A 27,151-nucleotide genomic window follows, 5' to 3' on the forward strand; every position below is an offset into this window, starting at 1 on the left:
GACATACACAGACCCTTTGTTTTCCCCCCCCCTCCAGCTTTGAAAGTATCTTGTCTCCTCATTGGTCATTGTGGTGAGGTGCCAGCAAGGTTATCCTAGCTTCTTAACCCTTTACAGGTGAAAGGGTTTTTCCTCTGGCCAGGAGGGATTTTAAACGTGTTTACCCCTCCCTTTATATGAATGACAAGACCCCTGCTCTGAATAGCAAGAAGGGGGAGAGGAGATGAGGTGGGGGACTCTAACCATACTGTGAGCCCGCGCCTCCGCAGGAGTCTAGCCAGTCCTGCCAGGCAAGTGTGGATGAGCCCACTGATGAAGGGGAAGGGAGATCGGGTAAGTGTGTGCTGCATTTTTCCTTACAATGTTTTTTTTGCTTTTCCTTCCTCTCCCACTCCCCCTCTGTCATTTACAGTTGGCCCCTGTCCCATCCGAAAGTGCATGAGACAAAAGTATTGACTTTTTTCATTGTTTTACTGGTATACTGTGAGAAATTATAAAGTTAGGAAGTAAATTTGAAACAAATTTTTGAACAGTACTATGGCAGGCCAATTTCACGATCCACATCAGTTCAGTGTCCTGTGCTCAGGTAGAGGTAGAGTCGGCATTTGCTTCTGTTGGGCTAGGTGAGGGGCCATGTGGTGCATATTGTTTATGTGAATAGGGATGTATATTTTTATCTTCCTGAGAGTTCAAGATGGCACTTTCATGGAGATACTCAGAAATCTTTGGGAGAGGATTGAAAAGGATGGCAGTCTTATTTCTTCCTCCTTAGGAGGACACTTTCCCATGCTACTCTGCAATGTATTTGGCTGGCACCATCGCAGGAAACAGGCTAGCAGCATACAGGTCACGTGGCTTCAGGATGCCAGTAGCAGCTGAGTTCTCTGTGCTTTTGTGACCCTCAGGAGTGAGAAAGACAACATTCATTATCTGGGGGAGTTGGGGGGAGTGCCAGTAATTACAATAAAAAGAACGAGGAGTACTTGTGACACCTTAGAGACTAACACATTTATTTGGGCAGAAGCTTTCATGGGCTAAAACCCACTTCATCAGCTGCATGGAGAGGAAAATACAGTAGGAAGATATATATACAGAGAACATGAAAAGGTGGGTGTTGCCATACCAACTCTAATGAGACAATTACGGTGAACTATTATCAGCAGGAGAAAAAAAACTTTGTAGTGATAATCAAGATGGCCCATTTCAAACAGTTGACAAGAAGGTGTCAGTAACAGTAGGGGGGGGGAATTAGCATGGGGAAATAGTTTTGTTTGTGTAATTACCCATCCACTCCCAGTCTTTATTCAAGCCTAATTTGATGGTGTCCAGTTTGCAAATTAATTCCAGTTCTGCAATTTCTCGTTGGAGTCTGTTTTTGAAGGTTTTTTTGTTGAAGAATTGCCACTTTTAGGTCTGTAATTGAGTGTCCAGGGAGGTTGAAGTGTTCTCCAACTGGTTTTTGAATGTTATAATTCTTGACGTCTGACTTGTGTCCATTTATTCTTTTGCGTAGAGACTGCCCGATTTGGCCAGTGTACATGGCAGAGGGGCATTGCTAGATGCCGTCATGTGCCAGAAAACAAAATATTGAATAGTTGCTTGTTAGTTGTGCACCATCCCTCCTATGCAATGAATGAGGCAAAGGTCCCGGGGAAGAAAATGTGGTCATGTAATTAAAGATTATTACAAAGCATCTGTGCAAGGGGACTGAATTAAGGTTGCACAGTGCATGGCTTCGCAACCTTAACAGTGTTCATTTAATATAGCTTTTGGTGTATAATACTTCATATATACTCCACATTTAATGTATGTATAGGAATGCCATTTCCTATTTTTTTTAAGGAGTTATTATTTGGAATCACTGTTTCAAAAGCTAACTTCTGTAACCACTACTTGTTTATTTGTATAGTGGTCGCCTCATTGTGCTAGGCACTCTACACATGTACCTATGTGATCTTACTATAGTTACTTCTGTTTTCCCTCTTCCTTTGCTTCTGTGTGTTTTAAATTAGATTGTAACCAGGGGCATGCTTTTCTTTTTTTCCTGTTGTTCATATTACAGTAGTGCCTAGAAGCTCCAGTCAGGATCAGAGCCCCACTGTGCCAGACACTGTACACACATACATAATAAGAGACCGTTCCTCCCCTGAAGAGTTTATACCCTAAGTAGACAAGACAAATGGTAGGAGGGGAAATGGGCACTTGTAGTGAAGTGACTTGTCCAGGGCATTAGGTCAGTGGCAGAACTGGGAATAGAACCTATGTGTTGTCTTACGTACACATAGGTTATCTAGGACAATAAGACCTTGATCCCAAATGGGTCTTCTGCATGCTACTCTAATAAAAATAAAACCTCTAGGTGCTACCATTGCACAAATCATTAATAATAAAACTGTGAGCCAGAGTTGCAGGGTTCTATGCTTGTCTGCTCAGCTTTTTTCCTGCATGATTCTAGACAGATCAGTTAACTCTTATATCAGCTTATCTGTAAACTGCCTATAATAACTTACATACAGTAATGTTGCGGCTTGTTTGTAAAGCATTTAGAGATTCTTGGACAAAGGTCACCTATAAATACTATGCATTTTCCTTCATGATAATCAATGAATCATAGGAACTGGGATGAAAAAATTACTTACTTAGCAAGATAAACTAAATGTCCAGTGCCCTTCACTATCTTGGACTGAGTTGTAGACTTAAAATGATGTGTATGCATCCGCTTTCACAAACACATTCCCAGTTGCGTTACACATAGCAGCAACATTAAACACATACCTTTTCAATGTCTGTTTAAAGTCTAAAACAGTTTTTGCTGTCTGAATATTAAGAGCGTTCTACAACTCTGATCAAAATCCCTGTTCCAGAATATTTAAAGACCAACTCTTCCAAAATTACTAAGATTATAAAAGAAAAAGCAGTTTACAAAGCTCACTTTCTGTAGGTGAACAAATTTCAGTACCAATGAAATAGGATTTTGGAGGATCTGAGCATAAGATAAATAAACTTAAACCAATAACTGTTAAAAATTACAGCAATTGGACTTCCATCACTTTCTTCAGATGCTTATTAAGAGTTAATGAAAAAAGAGTTTAAAAAATGTTGAAGGATGATCAGTTTAAATGTTCATTTGCTCATTAGTTGTCCAGTTAATTCTAGGTATACACCTTTTAACCTCTTCCTAATCCAGTCCTCTCCATTTTTTCTTGTTCCATTCTTTACACGCTTTAAAGCAATGTGTTCCCTAGTGTGGTGGAGGTTTTGGGTCAAACTATACTAAGTTTTTTCTAAGCTTTCCTCCTAAGTCAACCCTCTTGTCTGTTCAGCATTTGTTGCAAGTCTCTGAAATATTTATAATGTGTTGATTTATGCTGTAGTGTTCAGACCAGATCATTGTAAAGTAGGTATGTTTTCACCATTGCCATATGCATACTGTGTGCAGTCCAAAATTACAAATGCTTTTTGTGTTACGATACTCTGAGCTTATACGTAGAGTAAATCTCTTTTTGGCATTATTTTCTTCCAAAGCCACATTGCCTTTCTTATACTGAATACCAATTTTGGATTATTAACTTGCAATATCCAGGTTGCATCTCACTTTATTCCCTGCCCACATTCCTAACCTCTCTAGGTCTCTCTCTATTATTTCTTTGTACCCTTGATTAATTCCTTTATTCTCTCTCCTTCCCAAGAAAAATTGTTTTACTTGGGCTGTAAATCCTGAATCTGAAGCTGTTCTTGATCATATAACCAGAGGTGGGCAAACTATGGCCCGCAGGCCACATTCGGCCTACGGGAACCTCTTACCCGGCCCCTGAGCTCCTGGGCCAGTAGGCTAGCCCCCAGCACCTCCCCTGCTGTTCCCCCTACCCTGCAGCCTCAACTCACTGTGTTGCTGGCGCAACGCTCTGGGCAGCAGGGCTGCGAGCTCTTGCCGGGCAGCACAGCTGCAGAGCCGCAACCTGACCCGGTGTTCTGTGCTGCGCCGTGGTGTGGCTGGGTCTAGCTGGGCAGCATAGCTGCCTGTCCTGGTGCTCTGGGAGGGGCACAGCCTCCCCTAACTGGCCCTCTATACAATTTCGGAAACCAGATGTGGCCCTCCAGCCAAAAAGTTTGCCTGCCCCTGATATAAACTAATAATATACCTGTGACAGAATACACCTCTGTATTCACATCCTCCACACTATTGTAATAATCTTGGTACAAAGTATGCCTTGTAAGGTATCAGTTGAAAATTTATAATTTGCTCTCAGGATTCTCCTGGTAAAATATGTCTGGCAATATTTTATGTGAAGCTGTAAGATCATAGAATCATAGAATATAAGGGTTGGAAGGGACCCCAGAAGGTCATCTAGTCCAACCCCCTGCTCAAAGCAGGACCAATTCCCAGTTAAATCATCCCAGCCAGGGCTTTGTCAAGCCTGACCTTAAAAACCTCTAAGGAAGGAGATTCTACCACCTCCCTAGGTAACGCATTCCAGTGTTTCACCACCCTCTTAGTGAAAAAGTTTTTCCTAATATCCAATCTAAACCTCCCCCACTGCAACTTGAGACCATTACTCCTCGTTCTGTCATCTGCTACCATTGAGAACAGTCTAGAGCCATCCTCTTTGGAACCCCATTTCAGGTAGTTGAAAGCAGCTATCAAATCCCCCCTCATTCTTCTCTTCTGCAGGCTAAACAATCCCAGCTCCCTCAGCCTCTCCTCATAACTCATGTGTTCCAGTCCCCTAATCATTTTTGTTGCCCTTCGCTGGACTCTCTCCAATTTATCCACATCCTTCTTGAAGTGTGGGGCCCAAAACTGGACACAGTACTCCAGATGAGGCCTCACCAATGTCGAATAGAGGGGAACGATCACGTCCCTCGATCTGCTTGCTATGCCCCTACTTATACATCCCAAAATGCCATTGGCCTTCTTGGCAACAAGGGCACACTGCTGACTCATATCCAGCTTCTCGTCCACTGTCACCCCTAGGTCCTTTTCCGCAGAACTGCTGCCTAGCCATTCGGTCCCTAGTCTGTAGCTGTGCATTGGGTTCTTCCGTCCTAAGTGCAGGACCCTGCACTTATCCTTATTGAACCTCATCAGATTCCTTTTGGCCCAATCTTCCAATTTGTCTAGGTCCTTCTGTATCCTATCCCTCCCCTCCAGCGTATCTACCACTCCTCCCAGTTTAGTATCATCCGCAAATTTGCTGAGAGTGCAATCCACACCATCCTCCAGATCATTTATGAAGATATTGAATAAAACCGGCCCCAGGACCGACCCTTGGGGCACTCCACTTGATACCGGCTGCCAACTAGACATGGAGCCATTGATCACTACCCGTTGAGCCCGACAATCTAGCCAGCTTTCTACCCACCTTATAGTGCATTCATCCAGCCCATACTTCCTTAACTTGCTGACAAGAATACTATGGGAGACCGTGTCAAAAGCTTTGCTAAAGTCAAGAAACAATACATCCACTGCTTTCCCTTCATCCACAGAACCAGTAATCTCATCATAAAAGGCGATTAGATTAGTCAGGCATGACCTTCCCTTGGTGAATCCATGCTGGCTGTTCCTGATCACTTTCCTCTCATGCAAGTGCTTCAGGATTGATTCTTTGAGGACCTGCTCCATGATTTTTCCAGGGACTGAGGTGAGGCTGACTGGCCTGTAGTTCCCAGGATCTTTTTTCTTCCCTTTTTTAAAGATTGGCACTACATTAGCCTTTTTCCAGTCATCCGGGACTTCCCCGGTTCGCCACGAGTTTTCAAAGATAATGGCCAGTGGCTCTGCAATCACAGCCGCCAATTCCTTCAGCACTCTCGGATGCAACTCGTCCGGCCCCATGGACTTGTGCACGTCCAGCTTTTCTAAATAGTCCCTAACCGCCTCTATCTCCACAGAGGGCTGGCCATCTCTTCCGCATTTTGTGATGCCCAGCGCAGCAGTCTGGGAGCTGACCTTGTTCGTGAAAACAGAGGCAAAAAAAGCATTGAGTACATTAGCTTTTTCCACATCCTCTGTCACTAGGTTGCCTCCCTCATTCAGTAAGGGGCCCACACATTCCTTGGCTTTCTTCTTGTTGCCAACATACCTGAAGAAACCCTTCTTGTTACTCTTGACATCTCTGGCTAGCTGCAGCTCCAGGTGCGATTTGGCCCTCCTGATAACATTCCTACATGCTCCTGTATGATGAGGATAACACATGTTCCAAACCTCACAGGTGTGCCCAGGCAGAAGTTAGGTCTGTCCTAAACAAAAGAAGGTTCTTGCCTTAATTTGCATTTAAGCAGTAAACCGAGTCATCAGGCAGGGAGGGAAAACAAAGGAAATTCAAACAGGTGGGGGAAAAACCCAGCAGGGACTATCCTTTTATGTAGACTCTCCGTCTCCTGGGTTTCAGCTAGAAATTTCACAAGGGAGACTGGAACTATAAAAAGAAGGAACAAACACCCCTTTCTTTCTCTCCCTGCCCATCCCATTCTCTGCACCTGAGAAGGCAAAGGTAACTGCTGTTGGACTTTGGGGGAGGGGTCCTAACCTGAAAAGTTTAGTCAGTAATCTGGCTGCCCAGAGATGAGAGGGTTTTTTTTAAGTAGATATTAGTAAGCATTTTATCTTTATTTTTCTTGTAACCATTTCTGGGTTTTATGCCTCATTATTTATACTCACTTAAAATCTCTTTCTTAAGCTTGTGTTACTGTTTTTTATCTAATCCAGCATGTTTAAATTGAAGTGTCTGGGCAACTATTTAAGTTAATAAACTAGCATATGATTCCTTTAATGTCTGGCTTGTCCCTCCAGGATTCGCCACTTGATGTGTAGATGGTGCAGCCAGTGACGCAATGGCAAGTGACTGGTGCTGGTCAATAAACCTGACTCCCCTTGGGAATTCCTAATGGCGCCCAAGTGTGGGGTAATGGAACACCCTGGGTGAAAGAAATGTCCCCAGAAAAGTGGATGAGCCAGAATCCTGTTGGTCAATGGTACCAACATTACTGGGACCAGATCCATTTAGAAAAGGTGCGGTTGCGGATGCGATAATACGGGTGCTTAATTCAACTTGGAGCTTTCAAATTGTCTTGACCTTTGTCTTGCCATTTAAGTTCTGCCAAGAGAGAAGATAGAGGGCCTGTGGCAATCCCTTCCTTCTTTGTTTTGCTTAGGCTTACTCACTGAGGGTCTGTGCTCGCTCCTCGTGGTGGGGAAGGACCCAGACATTTGACAGAAGCTCAGATGTTCAAGTAGGGGAAGATCTGCTGCTCGTACTTTGGGCTCTTCTCCCACACTACTGTCAAGCACTGGCTGTTTTCATCGTGTTTTCTTTCATCTGTCAAGACATTGGATGTCCATGTAGATTCCCTTAAAGGAATAATGGACTTAATAGACTGGTACTGTCCAGGAGAGGGCTGGGCAGTACAGGACATACATTTCTGGGGGAAGATCTGGGACCAGTCATGTGTTGGGAGCACTCTGCAGTATAACCATGGCTAGTGAGATCCAGTGTGTAGCTGGCAGATTGCAGTTACATACAGACACTCAGAGTGTGGCCTGCATGCTGCAAGGCTGTTTGTAAGCGATCCAGGTTAGAGCTGCTACAGCAAAGCATTGCAAGCACCCAAGGTTGCAGGGCAGTGATGACACAGCTCCCCACTAGTTTGAATTGTGCCATGGTATGTCACAATAGCTTGATTTTATAATAGATTTTATGAAAGATGCTATCTTATTGTTTTATAAGGTAAGTAATTACAAAAGCTAAAAGTTTAAAAGAGAGCAGGCAAATTAATTAAGCTGCATAGACAAGGGATGATTTCAGAAGAGATTTGGAGAGGTAAAAGCGAAGGAAAGCTGTTTCAGATGTTCTTGCCTCTTCCTCATCGCTTTGTATACATGTTTGTTTGTGTCATGCTACTCTAGGAGTGCACCTGTGCTGCTGCTCGTGCACAAAACCATTTTCCCAGTAGGAGCAGCAAAGTGAAACAGATCTTTTTTAGATACATTTTGATGTTTCTGCTGTGGAAGCACAATGAACAGGATATACAGCAGTACAATCACTGTCTTCCCACAGGCACGGGGAAATGTTGTATTTCCCTGCAGTTAAATGCCTTGGTCATAATTACTGGGGCTGGTGTGCCTATCACAGTGAGGAGGAAATACAGTTAGTTCAAAATGTGTGTACTAGGGTGTAGAGAACTAATGACCTGAGAAAATAGTCTCCTAATTCCTAATCAGGATTTAAGGAACAAAAGAAGAAACTGGTTCCAAATAATCCATTCCAGGGTTAATACTTGCCCTAATGGATTATTAAAGGAGGTGAGAGAAACACAGATGAACTACTTTCATGAGAGGGAGAAACAGAGGGCTTGTCTACATACACAAAGATTTAATGCACAGCAAGCTGGGTTTTGAATGTACAATATACTAGCCTGCTGTGTGCTGTCTGTGTGGACCCTGCAGTAAAAGGACCATAGTGCTCTTTGACATATTGCTGTTAGAGATTTGCTGACTGGAAACCAAGATAGGAAGTACTGGAGGCAAAGGTTTGCCCTGTCTCTGGTTGTCTACGCTTAAAAATTTTAATGGCCGTATCTGTGCCAACCTAAGCCCTGGTGTAGACCTAGCTAGATTGACAGAAGAATTCTTCTGTTGACCTACGAATCTCCGCTCGAGGAGCGGATTACTTACAGTGATGGAAGAACTTCTTCCATAACTGTAGGAAGCATCTACAATATAGTGCTGCAGCACCGTAGTGTGGACATGGCCTAAAATATGTGAAAAGAATGTGGCCAGAGATTTGTGTTCTTCTTGTTGAACAAGATCCCTGTATGTGGTGGGGTTTGTTCTTGGTTATTTGCTTAACCAAGGGCTCCTGTGCACTTTCCCAGTCCTCAGATTCTGGCTGTGTCAGTTACCCCAGTAGTGTGTGTTGTGCAGAAGTTAAAGGGCAGAAAGAAGTGTTTGAAATTGTAAAATTGGATAGTTTTATTGATAACTTATCACTTCTCCTTAACAAATGTAGAGATGAAAAATGAATAAAGAAGTCATGCTAAAACTTTGTGGCTAGTTATTTCACAGTGGCATAAAATTTAAAGGCAACATATTTAATGCAAATAAAAACTTCAGATATATCTGAATTCCTTTCCAGCATTAAGACAGAATTGCCACCAAGTTGTGTGGCTGATTTTTGCATTGAAATCCATCAAGTACAGAAGGAAAGTTCTGAAAGAATAAGAATTTATTATATTTGTCTTTCATGTTAACTGTATGTCTAGTCTTTGTTTTGAGAACTGCTTCATGAAATGCTCGGTTTCTTTTTTGCAGTTGCTGAAACTGAAAGGAGTAGTGGAGCCAGTACTTTAATTTTGCGTGGAGCTTTTGGAAAATTATTGTAATGCTGTAAATCAGAATCTCAGTTAAGTTCGGTGAGTGTCTATGGATATTTTCATTATCCTGGCCATATAAGGAGTACAAAGAGTTACTCATGCATTGGGATTTAGTCTTGTAGTTTACAACATTGAGACAAGACTCTATCGTTTAGCCCAAAAATCTTGTGATCTAATTGATAGGTTTTTATATTAACATTATTTTTTCCCATAGATGTTAGTTTATTTTAAGCAATTTTATAAATGCGATTACTCTTGGGTTAAATAGTTTTGTATGCCCTATAGGGATTTAATTCAATACCTTCTGTACTAGGTTTGAATACAGTACTTCCTCCATAGTTTAGCAGGAGCATAGAATAAAATTTCCATATGGGTTTCACTCTAGTTCTGCTGCTCATGGTAGTACCACTGGGAAGTTCTCCAGGAGCCTCATAAAATATGGGGTACCTCAGTCCTATGCTAAACTGAAACCCCTGCATCCTTGATCTCATTTTTTTATTTACTTTGAGTAGGGTTAGCACTGGATTTTGAGACCAGTTTAAGGGACTGAATTTACCAGGACTAAAGATTTGACTCAGTGTGCACTGGTATGGACTAATAAGAATACCAGTCATTTTTTTCATTCTTTGTTGCTCCAGTCTATGAATTACAAAGTAAAATTGCCAAGATCTCTGATGCCTTAGCTGAAGGGATCTGAAATCTTGACAGTTTCACTTTACTGTTGGCATGTGTAGCAGAGCTGTAAGAAGGGGAAAGAAATTGTGGGAGGGGGAACAAGAAGTAAGGAAAATGGGCTGCAGGTAGGATGAGCAAATCGCAAGAGTGAAATATCAGGATACATTGGGATAGCTGGGGGCGGGGAAAAAAAGATCCACAGGTGCACAACCCTGACCGGAGCCATGAGAGGGGGTGCACAGCCCTAGGAAGCTGCAAGAGGGGTGTACGGCCCCTGCTGCAGCCCTCACCACAAGCCATGGGGCAAGGACTCAAGGACTCATGGCCCCAGCTCCAGCCCCCAGCAGAAGCCACTGGGCCAGGGGCACAGGTTTCTCCTCCCTCCCAGTGCCCCTTCCCCACAGCCCCACCACCACAACTCAGCAGTGCCCCACACAGACCCCCAGTGCCCTGACACACACAGATCTCCCCCACTGTCTAGCACCCCAAAACACACAAGCCTCCCCCACTGCCCAGCGCCCTCCACACCCTCACAGCCCAGCACCCCCCCACACACACACACACACACCTCCCAGACACTCACTCCATCACAACCTGCCCCCTTCCCTGGCCGCACTCACCAGCCCTGCTGGGACGTCTCTGGCTCCTAAGGTCAGAGCTGTGAGGGGGGTCTCCAGACTGTCCACATGCTGCGCACGCCACAAGCACGAGCTCCGTGGCTCCCATTGGCTGGGAAAAGCGCCAATGGGAGCTGCTGGAGCTGTGCAGCGAGGCTTGCAGGTGCCAGCAGCGTGCAGAGAGCCCCCTGCCACGGCCCTAAGAGCCAGAGGGAGGTGGAGAGTCCCAGCAGTGCTTACCTGGGGTGGCTCCCAGGAAGCATCCAGCAGGTCCCTCTGGCTCCTAGGGTCGGGTGTGTGGGGTGAGGGGAAGGGCTCTCTGCCTGCTGCCAGCGCCTGCAAGCCCTGTCCCCGCAGCTCTGATTGGTCAGGCGGGAGCTGGTACAGCACGCGGAGACCCCCTCTGCCTCTGTGCCCACGGCCACCCGCACAGCAGTCTTCTGCCGGTGGGCGGGCACGCTCACCGCCGGGAGCTGCCCCAGGAAGCGCCATCACGCCAGCCCCAGGACTTTGGCGATGATGGTGAGTGGTCCATCCCCAATAGCGGGACAAAGACCCGATGTGCGGTCGGGACATGGGATAAATGGTTTAAAATCAGGACTGTCCCAATAATATTGAGACGTCTGGTCACTTTTGCTGCAGGGGAAGTAAGAAGGGTCATAATATTTAGTGAAGAAACAAGGATAGAAAAATGTGAAAAGACATGGGAGGGGAGACATGGGAGGGGGTGAGGGTAAAGATAAAGAAACTGCTGTAGTAGTAGTGGTGGGTATCCTAATGTTCTTGACTCGTGATTTTTTTCCTGCCACTGGGTTCTGAAAGAAGCCTAGCTCAAAGGGGGAGGTATATCTATTTTGTGATAGCCACTAGAGTACAATATACTAAAGAAATGTTACCTCTGCCATCTACAACACCTAATTTTCTTTGAAATACATGTTTAAAAAAGCCACATTGAATCCTTTATGCTCTCATAGTATTTCCAGTGTATCAGGCACCTGTTTAATTAATCTCCTTTGCAAAGACATACTGTAAGGTTGTTTACTTTTCAAAGTCATGAATGAAGGTACTGAGGTGAAAATTCAGAATCTATTTGCGTATTTCCCCATTGCTAGGTTCATCATTGGTGCTATGAAGTCTTTGTTTGCTTTTCAGAAATCTTTTCTTATTTGAATACTTTTGACCTACTTTAAATCTCAGCATTAACATGCTTCACTCAAAATATGCATGTTCCCTACAATCCTCTCCTGTTGCCATCCTCAAGGAGGTGGAAGAATATTGTAAGGCATAAATTAACAGTGAGAGTAGCTAACCATTGGAACAACTTTCCAGTGGTTGTGGAGGATTCTCCATCACTGGCAATAATTATTTCTGGGAAGTTCTTTGACCCTTTGTTATGCAGGAAGTAAAACAAGATGATCATGTTCCCTTCTGTCCTTTGAATGTATGAATGTAAAAAGTAGGGTGAATAAAAATTATTTAAAAATTAAAACAGTTTTTAAATGTACATAATGGATTTTAATTTAAATTATAAAAATTGAAGTAATTGTAATTTACATAGTATTGGTTTGCTTCTTTACATTTTATAGTCTTAAGTTGCTAAAATAGATATTTTACACTTGTTTCTTTAGTTTCCTAATTTTTAGTCAGACTTTAGATTTTATTTTTTTTTCTTAATTTCACATCTAAAATGCTCATCTGTGCTAAAAAAGACAAGTCTAGGGCCTCACTGCCATCTTTACTATGAGAACAATACAAACAGCCCCTGATGTATTTGAGCCAACACATTGAACTTTCATGTGTCAATAAAGTTGAAATTCTTCAACTGGGCTTTAGTCCTCCCCGAGGTTGAAGTCAGTGGGACTTGTACTCCGAAGGTCAGTTAGGTGCCTTTGAAACTCTCAGTCTCAAATGCCTAAATATGAGCATCATGTTAAGCTCCTTGTTTTTAAACTCTGGCCTCTGTGTGTGTGTGTATATAAGTTCATAGTGACTTTGTTAGTATTCTGAAAGTCCAAGCTTTTCATTGTTTGCACTGAAATAATTTTATTTTGAAGTGGTAAAATGTTATGCCACAAAGTAGTTTTTAATAAACCTTTAGCCTGTGCTGCTGGAAATCCTTGTGCTTAAATAAGACTACTCTTGCACACGTTTACACTGAGGCTTTGTCGATATAACTTTGCTGCAGAAAGCTCAACACTTCTCGTCGAGGTGATTTTATTTTGTCAGCAAAGCAAAAGAGTTTTGTTGGCAGAAGGAGCATTGCAGTGTATACACCTCCACATTTTTGTCGATGAAACTTGATATTTGTTGACAAAATTGTGTAGTGTAAACAAGGCCTAAATAAGCTATTCGTCAATTAGCACATAGACTCAACAGCTAATTTACACAATTTTTTCATGGTTTTCTGATAAATCCTCTAGTGGTTGGAGTCCTGTTTTTTTTATTTTGTTGCCAGCGTTAAGTAGAGTAACAGCAGGCTCTGCACTTTATTGGTGGCATCACTGAAACCTCATTCACAGTGTTTTAAGATAAGGTATATTCTACTGAGCCGAAATACATACTTTTTCAAAAAGAAAACTTCTTTCTACTTTTCCTTCTATACAGCTGACCCTTGTTAGAGAGTCGAACTCCAAATATTGTCTGTATGGATGCCTGTTTGTGGGGTGCTTATGTCCTCTAATTTTATAAATAGCAATGACCACTGACACAGCATGTGAGATCCAGGCATTTTCAGGACCTTCCATAGTGCTGGATTATTTGATTCAATTGGCAAACTGGGAAGCAGAATAGGGAATGGATTCAAACCTATTATTTACCAAAATAAAAAGTATGAACTGTAAAATAGTCTAATACAATTTTGTTTTAAATCCAAACATGTTAGAGTTGGTAGTTATCTTAGTGTTTGGCTTCGCTAATTTTAATATCTTCAATAGCGATCTGGAAAGAGAGGATAACAGCATGCTACTGAAAGTTGCTGGTGCTAAATTGGGAGATGTTGAGAACTTGAGAGGATAGAGGTAACACAGAGCAGCCTAGGGAAGTTAGAAATATGGAGAAGAAGCTTTAAACTGGATATTTAGACTGGAAATATGCGAGCAGTATGTGAGTTTTGGGGTGATGGTGGTAGAAATAAGTCATTCTATGAGAAACCTGGAAAGTGGTACTGCTGAAAGACTTAAGAGGGACTGAACAGCAAACTAAATATAGACATTGCAGCTCCTCAACTGGTCAACATGATTAGGCATTACATGCTTGAGGCTTCAGCTTGAAGGAATAAGGGGGTGATAGTCCCTATGTGACTAACTATGAGAGCTCATTAGTAATTTTACTTTTGTTATATTGTCTTCTGGTCTAAAATCAAGAAACGTTTTCTTCTGGTTTAAAATCAAGACTAAAACTTTCCATGCTTGAATTAAAATTTGAGAAATTGCTACTTTATTGATTACATGCATTTTAAAGGCACCCATTACTGTGGTATCGGGGCACACGATGCATGGCTTCAAGTCAAGTTAAGATTTCCCAATAAAAAGTACTGGAGTAATACACCCAATCTTCCTCAGTTTAACTTAAAACCAGAAAACATAAAGAACTGATCAGTCAGCTAAGGGCCCTGGGTTTCATAACTTGCCATCTGTGTAATGCCTGGAGAAAGAGACTGGCCAAGGTTTTGCTTTAAATACAATTCGCATGGGAGCAAATTCCTGACATGGAAACCTGCATCAGAGCAAGTTATGGCGGGCTTATGATGGAATACAGAATATAACCTTCAGCTTTGCTATCCTGAATGCAACAATTTTCATTTTTGTTTTGTGAAGGCAAGAAGGGGAGTTCTCCCTTGCTCTATCCAGTTGCAGGTGCTAGGGAGTCAAATGTTCAGCTATTGAAGTTTTTGTTTAATTATGACTTCCTGTTTTTATAACAGGTAGCTGTAGTGGGAGGGAAGTGGAAAAATCCTGTGACAGCCACGAGTTTTAGAAAAGTAAGTTTTTCATTTTGTCATATTTTTTTAGTTTTATAAGAAATAATAGTAAGTTATAACTGGTCAAATACAGAAGTGTATAATAGAGCTACATTGTTTTCTCTTCCTTGAGTATATTTTAAATGTAGGTTTTCCAGAGTTTATTCACTGGGTTTTTTTTCCACCCCTCCTGTCCTTCCACTGTCTTGGATAGTGTGAGGCTTCTAATTCTTCGACACTGCCACAATGGAGCCCCAATTCAGGCCAGGCCAAATGCATTGCCTCTGGCTCAGCAGTAAGAAAAAATGTTTGCAACACAGAATTACACAGAGTAGCTGCTGCTCGAGAAAGGCACAGAGTTAAGTTATCACTTGCAGGGAAAGGGCTGAATTGCTGAAAGACACCCTTTCTTCCCCACCCCTTCCAGCCTCGTAATTAGAGGACAGCTGATTCTAAAAAACTGAGGTTCCACAGTGATGATTTGGATGGGCAGGTTGTCATAAAAGTGGAGTCTCAATTCAATTCCCTGCCCAGACTCTTTCAGGCTCTCACTGACGGAAGAGCTGAGGAGGCAGTGCAAACTGTCCACTCTCCACAAGCACTTAGGTAGCCATTCAGTTGTGTGTGATTCACCTGCATGCAAAGAGTTAAGCATCAGAAGCAGTTATAACAATGTACAATCCTAGAGATTTAAAAACCTCAACCACTGTAAAAGAATCCCATTAAACAGGCCCTTATTTACATATGTTTGCATTTCTACAAATGGAGTAATCAAGTTTCAGATTAAGTCTTAAATTCCTTCAATAGCACAGTTTAATACTGTACTTGAGTGATGCAGGATGCATCTACTATTCTGTTCTTGTAGAATCTGTTAGCTACATTTCAGGAACCTTACAAATTACATTGCCAGAGTCCTCCACTAGCCTTAGGATTAATGCATCCTTTCATTGCAGGTACATAGCTCCACAGTGGTGTGCTTTATGTAGATGAATGCCATATAAAAATATATACTGACCATATTAAAATATGCAAAACTCAGGCTGACCTGTTACTAAGTAGAGATAGCAGCTCATGTCAGCGTGTACACATTGCATTAATGCTCTGCTTTCTGCATAGGTTCCCCATTAAATATAGAGTTCAGTTCCAGGTTTGTGTCCTGATATTCAAAGCCTTCTGAGACTGGCCCTAGCTATCATCTCTCCCTCCACAAATATGAGTTCCCTGATTGATGTGTTCCACTGAAATGATGAAATTATTAAACAGGGAAGAATAAATGTGAAACTGATTACTTTCAGAACTAAATACAGAACTCATTTAAATCTATTTAGCTTTCCCTCAGTAAGTTCTTCTCTCTCTCTCACTCTCACTCACCCACCCACTCACAAACAAAAATCCCTAAAAACAAACCAAGCTAATTCTCTACATGCGGGAAGGAAGAAAGTGGGAGATACAGATCTCTAATTTAGAATACTTGGAAGGCTCTCTTACAGTGTGCTTCTAGTAAGCAAAGATGGTAATATGTGGCTACTAGCACTATATGAGTTAATGAGTTAATGTGTTTGTAAAAAAATGCGTGCTCAGCATCACATAGGAACTCTTGAATGGCAGAGCAGGGATAGAGGGTTAAGAAAATTGTGTGCTTGACTTTGCAATCTTTACATTCTTTTAACATAGAGGTTATTATGTAACTTCCTAAGTCACAATGAAATCATGTTACAGACAAGAGAGATAGATAGCGTCTATATTGGTTTTATTTCTGGGCACCTCAAAACCAGAGAGAGAGTGACAAATTGGAGGCAATACAGGGATGATGAAACACAGTGATAAATGGGTTGCAGAGACTGACTTGGAATAAAGGACTTGCAAGAAATTTGTGTTTAGCTTAGCAAAAGCAATTAACAAAATGATGTAAACATTTTCAGGTATTCTAAATGTGTAAGCACCAAAGGGGGAGAGGAAATGTTTAACATGCAGCAAGGAATAACAGGGTGAAATTGAGCTAAGTAAAACTCAGGTTGAATATTAGTGAGGGAGGAGTGAATGAGGGGATTCAGGACTAGAAGACTGTGGCTATGTCTATACTACAGTTTATGTCAGCATAATTTATGTTGCTCAGGGCATGAATAAACCACCCCCCTGAGCGACATAAGTTACGCCAACATAAGCACCAGCGTGAACAGTACTATGTCAGAGGGAGCGCTTCTCCCGCCGATATAGATACCGCTGCTCACGGAGGTAGTTTTATTATGCCAACGGGAGACCTCTGCCCTGTCAGCACAGAGCATCTTCATGAGACGCCACAGCAATGGCGCAGCTATGCCACTGATACAAATTAAAAAGCAGCTTTTTGCTCACCAGTAGTACCCAAAAATACATAAACATCCCTAGCGTTCCTGTTGTAAATAGTGTTTGTGTTGTAATGGTTAGATCAGGAGGTATTGTGTAACTGCAGAGTATTGTTCTTGAGAACAGTTTTGATTTTTTAAAAATCATGGAGGATTAGCAGTAAAAAAGTCCTATTAGATCATTAGTCAGTTCCTTGATCGTATTAGGATTGTGGCACAGAGACCGTTAAGTACTAAAATATTAATGATCTGCCCCTGTTTTCAGAAATACTTACTAAACCTAACAAGTTGGAAAACTGGGAGACGTGCAGATTCTGTCAGAAAACTAAATTCTGTTTTCTGTGATCTTTCCTGGGTGTAATTCTTTGGCCTAATGTTATATAAGACTAGGTGATTATAATTGTTTTCCCTTCTGGTCTTAAAATCTATGGAATTTATGAAGAAGTTGTTTGTAAAATCAGTCTCTGTATATAATATTGTTTACAAAATAAGATTAAAAATTCACTGCCTCTTTAAAGTATTTAGTGAATTTAGTGATATAGGAAAAATACTCAATTGACTGCCCTGGAGACTTAAGTTCTTTGTCCACACAACAGATATATAGGGCAGGTAGAGGCAATGCAAGCTTCCCTACACTGCTTCAGCAGTTTCTCAGTTCTGTCCTGAAGGGACTGGTGCTAGGAGTGAGATGATAGCTCAACCTGCAGACCTTGTTCCATCTTTGAACTCACTTCTGTGAATCAGTGGTACCAATGTTAGTACCAGTTGTGGAGGTAGAACTCTCCTGTGGTTGCTAATACTTTCCATATAGATATCTGCCCCACACTCATGTCGTATAAACTTTCATTATTATCTTGGGCAGTAATGCTGGTGACTCTGTAAGTGCTTTAAAGACTCAATATCTCATTTCTTTTGGCCACCCAGGTATGTCTGTGCTGCAGTTGGGAGCATGCCTCTGAGCCCGGATAAACAGACACATACTAGCTCGTTAAAAATAGCAGCATCAACATTGTGACACAGGTGGCAGCTCAGGCTAGTTGCCAAAGTACAAATCCATCCAATGCTCTGGGTCCATACTATGGTGGCTAGCCTGTGCCACCATCCATGCCACAATGTTGACACTGCTATTTTTAATGTGTTAGCTCAAGCAGAGTTGGCATGTGTCTGTCTGTCCAGGCTGGGAGGCACGCTTCCAACAGCCGTGTAGATGTACCCCTCGTCACTCACTGTCTACCTTTGCTCTGCAGGTCAGCATGAGGTAGAAATGTTATAGTGTTGCCAACTCTCATGATTTTACTGCAAGTTTCAGTGTTGTTTTTCTTAAAGCCCCAGCTGCTGGAATCAGGAGATTGCATGAGAATCTCAGCTTTAATTAAAAAAATAAGTTTCTATCCCTTACGATTGCAGAGAAAAGTTTGAAAATGTTGCTTGAATATACTCTAAAGGCTTAGAATCTAGAAGGCAAATAAAATAACCTAATATGTTTTAAAAATCTGATGGTTTTTGGAGACTGTCATGACCTGTGAACATTGTGACCTGGCAATACTTATGTGTAGGCATCCAGATCTTTCTGCAAGCTTTTACGTGCATGCTATTTTCTACTTACGAGAGCTATGTGGTTTTATTTTCAAAAAGCTTTTCCACTGTATTTAGCTTTTTTCTTACTTTCATTTAAACTTGCATATGTTCAGTTACCACTTATGAAATAGTCAAAAGTTTTTTTCCTCCTTTCTCCAAATTCCCTCTTCAATGTTCCTTTAACTTCCTTTTTATTATACTCTTTTTAGACATTGTGAAATGTAGCTCTGTACTGTTTAACCTCCGTGTATTCTCTGCAGTAGATGTCCTGCATGTGCAGCTTGTAGAGCTGTAAAATTTTCCTCATTAGAGCTGTCACAACTTGTGGAAGGGTTGGCAAAGCCCGCCTGCTCTGAACAGTTTAAAAACATAGGCTTCATATTACAGTCTCTGTAATCTAGATTTCAACAAGTCTCTTTGTAACTGTTAATGTTTATACTTGTCAAACTGAACAAAACTGTCTAAATGTGAGATGAGGGTTTAACCACCTTACCAAAAAAAGTAGGTCAATGGGCCAGCAGGTTATTAGGCCAGAGAAGAATGAGCGGGTTCACTGAGTCATGCTGTGTAGTTGTTTTTCTTCTTTTGGCAGAACGCTCTGCTCTGCTTTAATTTCATGTTTTTTTTACCAGTGTTTTTTTTAACCAGTTAAACACTTCCAGTAGAAACAGGGAGAGGAGCAATCATTACCTTTTTAATTAAACTAAAACATACTACTTGTACATTTTACTTTCCTAAGAATAATAACTCTTAAACCTTTAGCAAAAAATACAAGTTCAGTACTTCTCGCTTTAGAGAAAATGAACTTTTTTCTTATAACCCAGAATACATTATAACATTAAATATAAGGCATTGGAGTGAAAATGACAGAAAACAGTGGTAAACCATTCATTGTATAGTGAAGAAATCAAAACATTCTGTCAGTGTGGCCAATAGCTGAGGCAGGGAGAAATATGGTATGGCAAGGGAGGAGAGATGTGTGTTTAGATAACTTTGAAAAGTGATGCAAAGTGGCATTGAGTGCTGTTTTAGACAATGGGAACTGTAGAAGAGAATGCATTAAAACCAAAAATGATTGTATGGAGAGACTGAAAGGTGGTGATTGCTAGATTAGAAAAGGGGAGCATGAAAGGGAGTAGAGACTAGATCTAGGAGGTAGGTTTGGAATAAGTACTTAAAAAGAAAGTAATATTAGACTTTATTTTGAAAAGAAAAGGGGGAGCCAGTGGCTGTGATTGAGGTAGCAGGAGTGATGTAGCTGCGTTTCTCTGTGAGTGAGTGAGCAGCATTCTGAACATTGTGGAGTCTCGAGAACAGTGATTTGATGAAACCAGAGACGAACTGAGGTAATCAGTAGGAAAAGGGATGTAGACATGAATAAAAAACAGTAGAGAAGGAGTTGAGGGAGTGGTATAGACAAATGCTGCTTCAGGATTAACAATAGGGAGATTTAGAGACTTAGGCGATGTGGGAGATGGAAGGTTTGAGTCAAGGATGACACCACGATTACAAATAGAGGTAAATAGGAGGTCTTAGTCAAGCCAAACAAAGTTTCAGAGTAATCCTCTTGCTGAAGAGAAGCACTTCTGTTTTTGACACATTGAGAAGTACTCCTTTTCTTTTTGTGATATTTCTGTAATTCATCAGGCAGAACGTTACATTTATAAATGATATATCATAATAGTACTTTACTAGTAATCGGAATAAATGATGGCTATAAATATTGCATTTGAATACTAGTGACCTGCAGAATTCCAGTCATTTCCAGTTGTTCTAACTTTTTTCCTTTTTGATTCTTTACAGTGCAGAGTTTGATGCCCCTCTGTAGAAGAGGATATATTTAAACCCACATTCATCTGAAGGATCAGTGTTTATCCTAAATATCACGGTTTAACATCCCAAAAAGTATAAGAGGTAAAGAAAGTGTTGCTGTAATTATGAGCTACAGTGTTGTAATTTGGATCCTGTGATTTCTTATTAACTATATTAGGGATCTGTTCCTGTTGTCAAGGAAGTTAATGGACTTGGTTCCAAAAAGGTATAGAGCCCTCAGTCGCATAGGGCTTGAGCTAAAGCCCATTAAAGTCAATGGGAGTCTCTTCATTGATTTCAATGGGCTTTGGTTCAGGCCCATACAATTCAATAAGAATTGAGGGTGCTCAGCACCTTGCAAAACTGGACTTAGAGGGAGCAGGAGCAGGCCTTAAAGAGAGAAGCAAATGTCTATTGTTTTTTCTGTGGCTTTTGTGTACTTGGAATTTCGGTACCGTACTTATGCTGCTAATTTTGACATAAAAACTGGGCACACTCAGTAAGGTGAAATTGGTAATCTAACAATATTAAATGTACTTTGCTGTTATGGAAATAGTGATTCTGACTTCTGATTCTGTTTATTGAAAAGGTCAGTCTTGTTCCAGGTGAAGTCCTTTTCTGCTTTGCTATTCTCGCATTTGTTTCTTTTGAAAATTAATGGAATGTTATATAATTTGATATTCTAAAAATTAATAGATCTTTGATGCATATAGTAAATGTTGAATACCAGATTTGTTTTGAAGACTAATTTTGCGATTGTTACTAGCACATGCAGTGGACAAGCTAAAGGAAAATATATTTACAATTTTCCAGCTTTTGTCAAGTGAAGGCCTAAGGATATTAGTTCTGTCTCTTTGAACACTACATTTATCTCATGTCATTAAACTCTGGAAGTAGCTTGCATCAGATGTGAACGACATGTAGTGAGACAGAATAATATCAACCAGTTTATAATAATAATGTAAAAATCGGGAGGGGATGTGACCTCATGTGCCCCCCATGCATCGCCTCTGGTTTCTGCCCAGTGGTGTGGGGGGGCGGGTCTTGGAGCTTCAGCCCTGTGGGGCACAGCTGCCAGGGCGTGGCTTTCAAACTTCTGAAGATTGTTGTATGTGCCTCGGAGGGTCCCTAAGTTTGACCACTCCTGCCTCATCATGACAGATTGAACTCCTTGAGTCTATTTAGTTTAATGAAGAGAATGTTAAGGGATGGCTTGATTACAGTCTATAAGTACGTATATGGGGAGCAAGAGAAAGGTATAACACGATGTGATGGCTGGAAGTTGAAGCTAGACAAATTCATAAGGCATTTGTTTTTAACAGTGAGAGTAATTAACCATTTGGGCAATTTACCAAGGGTCCATCACTGACTATTTTTAAATAAAGATTGGATGTTTTTCTAAAAGATCTGCTCCAGGAATTATTTTGGGGAAGTTCTGTGGCTTGTGTTATACAGGAGGTCAAACTAGATGATTACAATGGTCCTTCTGACCTGAGAATCTGTGAATCATTAAGGCTATGATTTTAGCATGGAGGCCACAGATTTCAAGGTAAATTGTGAATTTTATTTAAGTCTGTGACCCCCATCAGTGCTGGTTCTTGTGGGTCAGGATCCCTGCTCTGGTCACATGTTTGCACCATCACTCAGGTTTAGTGCATCTGCTTCTCCATAGATGAAGATGGAGGGGCAGATGGACTAAATTCAATTGGCATAGTGAGCTGACCCATGTGGTCAGAGTAGCACTCAGGTTTGGCATGTCCACTCATCTGTGGCATGACAGAGGAGCAGACAGGCCAAATTTGACTGGTGTGGCCAGCTAGAGCATGGGGTTGCAATGCCACTTAAGTTTTGGTGCATTTACCCCTCTGTGGCATGATGGAGGGGCAGAGAGGCCAGATTTGATTGGCTTTGGAACCTGGCCCATGTGATTGCAGCACCACTTAGGTTTGGTGCATCAGCCCCTTTGTAGCATGATGGAAGGGCAGATGAGCCAAATTTATTTGGTGTTGCAACCTAGTATACAGGGTCACAATGCCACTCGGTTTTGGCATGTCTGTCCCTCTGTAGATTGAGACGGAGGGGAGAATGCATCAAACCTGAGTGGCCCCATTCCCTAGTGCATGGGGTCACAATGCTTGGTGTGGGGAGCCAAGCCCAGACTTGCAGGACTGGAGCCACCGGTGAAGGATGGGCTCACTTTCCAGTTTCCCCCCAACACCCATGCCTCCCCTCCTTGCTGGGGTAGATTCACTTTCCAGCCCTTCCTCATTGAGGCGGGCTTGCTCTCCATGCCCTTCTGTGGGCCATGAGCTTTCTGTGGCTATGTTCCCCCCCCCGCCCCCCCCACACATCTGACACAAAATGGACTAAAAATTTGTGTGACAAAATTGTAGCCTTAATCATCTGCACCCAAAATATTTAGACCAGTGGTTCTTAACCTTTACTGCAGTCTGCACCCCTTTGGTTCTCAAAATATGTTCTCACACCCCTTATCAAAAATCGTTGAAGTAGGTCAATTCTTTAAATCTATATATATTTTTTGCTTGTATATTACAGTAATCGTTAAATGTATAATGTTAATAAATACATAGGTTTGATGAAACAAAGTAGTTGTACTTACGTGCCTGTGCTTAATTTGTGTTTTCAATGATTTACCTTCTAAAAAAATCTGGCATGTCTTGCACCCTTAGAAAGGGCATCTCGTACCCCCAGGGTGCATGCACCCCAGGTTAAGAACCACTGCTTTAGACTCACTTCGCCATAAGTTCTCTTACCTCTCAGGCAAGTTCAAGGTTTTCAGTTGGGGCAGGCACCAGTTGGTGCCAAATTCTCCCCAAATTCAGCACCATTTTTCCAAAGGTGATTGTGTCTCTGTTCTGTTCTGTATAGGTTTTTATGCCATGCTGATCACTGTAGTATCTGAGCACCTTCCAGTAGTGCATTAAGCAGTGAGACTATGCATCTCTCACATTTGTTTTTTCTCTCATCCTCTCCCCAGAGGGAGAAGCGTGTGTAATGGAGTGTATTATTTTGGTAGGATTTTTTTAATTTGTTAAATAGATATATCTGTTGCTATGTGTTTATTTTAGAGAAAGCAAGGTGAAAGAAATTGGCATTGCATGTGGAGAGAAAATTGGTGAGGTTTGTCATGGTTAGTTCCTGGAGGAGTTCATTCCACAGTCTCAAACCACACCCAGAGAAGATTCTTTCTCATGCACAGATTAAGTGTACTCTTATTGTGGAGAGTTCCCTTGTGCCAAAGAAGGGATGTTTATCAACCATGGTCATCGCCCTGGAGCTTTAGAGACTGTCTTGTAGATATTTTGAGCTGAAGCGTGGATGCTTTGAAGTTAAGGACTGAGACCTTGAACTTGATATGAAATTAGGACACCATTGTAGAGAGTGGAGGACTGGTGTGATGTGCTCATGTAACCTGTCTTGCTGAAGAGACGCACTGTAGCCTTTTGTACTTTGGAGTTTCCTGAGTGTTGAAGATTTTGTGCCCTGTTATATTGCATTGTTGTAGTCCAGCTGATAGTGATGAAGGCATAAATAACTAAGGCCAGGTCTTCATCCACCAGGATGGGACACAGTCTCCTAGCAAACCAGATAGCAACAGACACGTGTAATACTTTCTGCCATGTGAGAGCTCAGTGTCAGCGAGGAATCCAAGAGTAATCCTAGAATACGGACTGAATTGACCAATTGTAGATGGGAACCCACAACCAAAGGGGAGACTGCATGGTGGCTGCAAACTCTTCAAAGTACTTTGCTTTACCTACCAGCATCATCTCTGTTTTGCTCAGCCACCTGTTTTTCATCCATGAGCTGATCTCATCCAAGCACTGGGCCATCTTGGTGTGGTCGTATGTGGTGAAGGATAGGTAGAGACGTGTGTCAGTTTTGTATTGATGGGATCTGAGTCCATGTTGTCTGACCTCAGTTCTCCTAATGGTTGCAAATGAATATTGAAAAGGACTGTATAGAGAATTGATCCTTGTGGAACTCCACAAGTGAAGGGACTCGTGGTGGAGGTGGTTTCCCATCACTACTCTTTGGGTGCATCCTTCCAGGAAGAACTCAGACCATTTTAGCACATTACCCTGGAGTCCTACTACACTTCTCAGGCAAGACAGCAGTATCTCATGGTCAACACTGTCAAACACTGCAGAAAGGTCCAGGAGGATAAGAATGAATGCCTTTTGATAGGATGAGATCATCCATCAGTGCCACTAAAACAGTTTCAGTTTTTCTCCTGCCCCTTTCGGGAACTGTTTTCCCCTTGGCAGTCCTTCATCATCCCTTTCCTCTTGGGTGTTCTCTCCCCTCCTCCTTTTTCTGGAATGAACAGGATTTGGCTCATTTGGCCCCCAGACCCTCCCACTCCCAGCAGCTTCTGAAAGGATTGGAGTCAGTTGCTTGGGATTATTTTTTTCTTCTCCCCTTGTGACAGTTTACTTTGTCACATGCCCTCAAATTTATTCACATTCTTTGAAATATGGGGCTATATAAAGAATAAAAAGCTGTTGCTGAATACAGAGGTAAATGAAAGTTGAAACTGGCTTAACCCAAATTAATTCATCATGGCATATAGAGAAGTGATGGCCTCTTAACCTCTGTGTCTCGTGAAATAAGATGGTTAGGTTCAGCTATCTGGGATACAAAACTGACATAAAGAGAAGAGGTGGAGGGAAAATGAAGGTTAGAAGCACTTACTCCTTTTGGGGCAAGCAGGAGCTTCATACTTTCTATGAGGGGAAAAACATGTTCTACAAAAGTTACATTTCCATTTGTTTCTGTTCTCACCCAGGCAGACGTACAAATGTCTACCACAAGACTAAAGTGTGACATGTTATGTTCTTTACCATAAGGACCCATAAAATGAGCTCCATTACAGACAGGTATGTTATTAGATGATTTTGTTTTAAGTGGCTTGTAGGAAAACATTTTGATAATGTATTCTTATTTAAGAGTAGAAGGACTCGTCAGACTTAAGCGTAATGAGGTTTTGATTTTTGGCAAAGTTAAGGTCTGTTAACTACACTTTAGTTATGAATACATAGCTATGTAGCCATCACATGATGCAGTATGTGTTTTTGTTTAAAATTATATTATTTAAATATGTTTTATATTTGGAGCAGCAGCTGCCTAATTGGAATTGCATTTTGAAATTTGTTGTGTTCTTAGGATTTTTCTCTTGAAAGAACTGATCTCGGGACTTGTTTCAGAATTACTTGAATCCAAGAGCTGGGGTCAAAGTTCTTTCATAGCAATCTGTGGTCCCCTTTTTGTTATAAAATGCTTTACATTAAAGTTTTGAAGTTTTTAGAAAATGAAAAAAGTTTGCCACTAGTGTATAGAACACAATTTTTTATAATCAATTCATCTATCCAGAAACTAGGGGTAGAATTTTCAAAAGTGCCAAAATGACAGCTTCCCAAGTCTCAAAAGTGACTTGGGCCCTTAAGAAACTAGGTTTCATTGACTTTCAGTGAAACTTGGGCTTTAAAAGTCACTTGAAAATGGGACGTAGGCACTTTTGAAAATTCTACTACAGGACTCTCCTGCACTGGCTTATTAAGGAAAAGGAAAGAGTAATAGAACACTTTTCATAACATTACATCCTTCCTCCTTTTGTCAACTATGGGTACTGTAAAATACAGTAGTAACAAACAATACAATTCTAGTGCTTGCATATATCCATTACACTGTAGGTGTGTGTGCATCCCATGCACCAGTGCCAGAGAGTTTTCCTTAGTGGTACCTGTAGGGGCATCCCAGCTCCTTGTGCTTTGAATGGAGGGTATATAAAGGGTAGAGCTACCCCACCTCTCCTTCAGTTCCTTCTTACTGTTGGTGGTCAGAGGGTTCTGTGTTCCTCACGAACAAACTTCTTGCTGCTTACCTAGTGGTACTTTTTATCACTCTGTTTTTTTTCTTTTCTAATTTTAAAATTTCTGGTTTTAGTGTAAAAAAAATTTTTTTTTTCCAGTCAGGTGGGCCTCAGGGTCTTGCCAAGATCCCTTGGTTTCAAGTCTTGTTTGATTGCCAAAAACCCATGTCTGTCAGTGAACCTTATTTGTGCTGCCTCAAGTGCTTGGGTGATGGCCACAAAAGAGAGATGGGTGCTCCATTTGCAGTAGTTTAAAGACCAGGGCAAAGAAGCTGAGAGAGGGACACCTTCATTATATACGTATAGAGGCTGCCCTTAGGCCAGTGTCTGAACCCCCTTGGTTGTCCAAGGGAGGCTTTTTAACGACTCCTTCTTGGAGTGCTCCTTTAGGTTTACCTGGGAATAGGAGCCACAGGAGATTCCTGTCACTGGGACTCTTGTCTTTGAGGCCGAAGACGTTGGAGCAATTGTGGTGAAAGAAACACAAGAAAGAGGCATTGGACTCCTTGGAATCCACGATACAGGCTTGCTTCACAGAAGGTCACTCCAGTACCAAAGGTAGACTGACATCTCTGATCATGATGGGGCTACAGCCCATGCTAGTGCACACAACGCCAGAGGCCTGTTTGGTGGTGAGAGATGTGCTATGCCTATCAGTACCACTGTCGCCATTGGTTCAGGGCAGAGATCCTCAGTCAGTACCGGTGCAGGTTCTGAGACTGTCAGCTCTGGGGCACTCTGTTGTTGGTCCATCACTTAAGGGTCCAGTACCACTGTCTTTGGCCTCATCCATTCTGGTACCAGCTCCACCCTGTGACATGGTACCATCAACTAGGAAGCCCTCTATGTTTCCTTCAAGAAAAGGAGTACTTGTGGCACCTTAGAGACTAACCAATTTATT

General features: G+C 41.7%; 1 protein-coding gene across 11 annotated transcripts in view; it reads left to right on the plus strand.

Moving 5' to 3' along the window:
• The window catches only part of CLOCK (clock circadian regulator), a 97,845-nt gene that overhangs the window by 20,635 nt on the left and 50,059 nt on the right, over positions 1-27,151 (plus strand). For 4 of the 11 annotated variants that reach the window (XM_073342005.2, XM_073342003.2, XM_073341996.2 and 1 more), the window contains exons 2-5: positions 9,311-9,411; positions 14,587-14,643; positions 20,349-20,459; positions 25,168-25,258. In XM_073342005.2, coding sequence (XP_073198106.1) covers positions 25,212-25,258 — 47 coding nt within the window. In that variant the 5' untranslated portion in view covers positions 9,311-9,411; positions 14,587-14,643; positions 20,349-20,459; positions 25,168-25,211. The remainder of the gene's footprint in view (positions 1-9,310; positions 9,412-14,586; positions 14,644-20,348; positions 20,460-25,167; positions 25,259-27,151) is intronic. The other 7 variants (XM_073341999.2, XM_073341998.2, XM_073341995.2 and 4 more) reach the window with 4 other exon arrangements.

This window comes from Lepidochelys kempii, chromosome 4, assembly GCF_965140285.1.
Source record: "Lepidochelys kempii isolate rLepKem1 chromosome 4, rLepKem1.hap1, whole genome shotgun sequence".
Classification (NCBI taxonomy): domain Eukaryota; kingdom Metazoa; phylum Chordata; order Testudines; family Cheloniidae; genus Lepidochelys; species Lepidochelys kempii.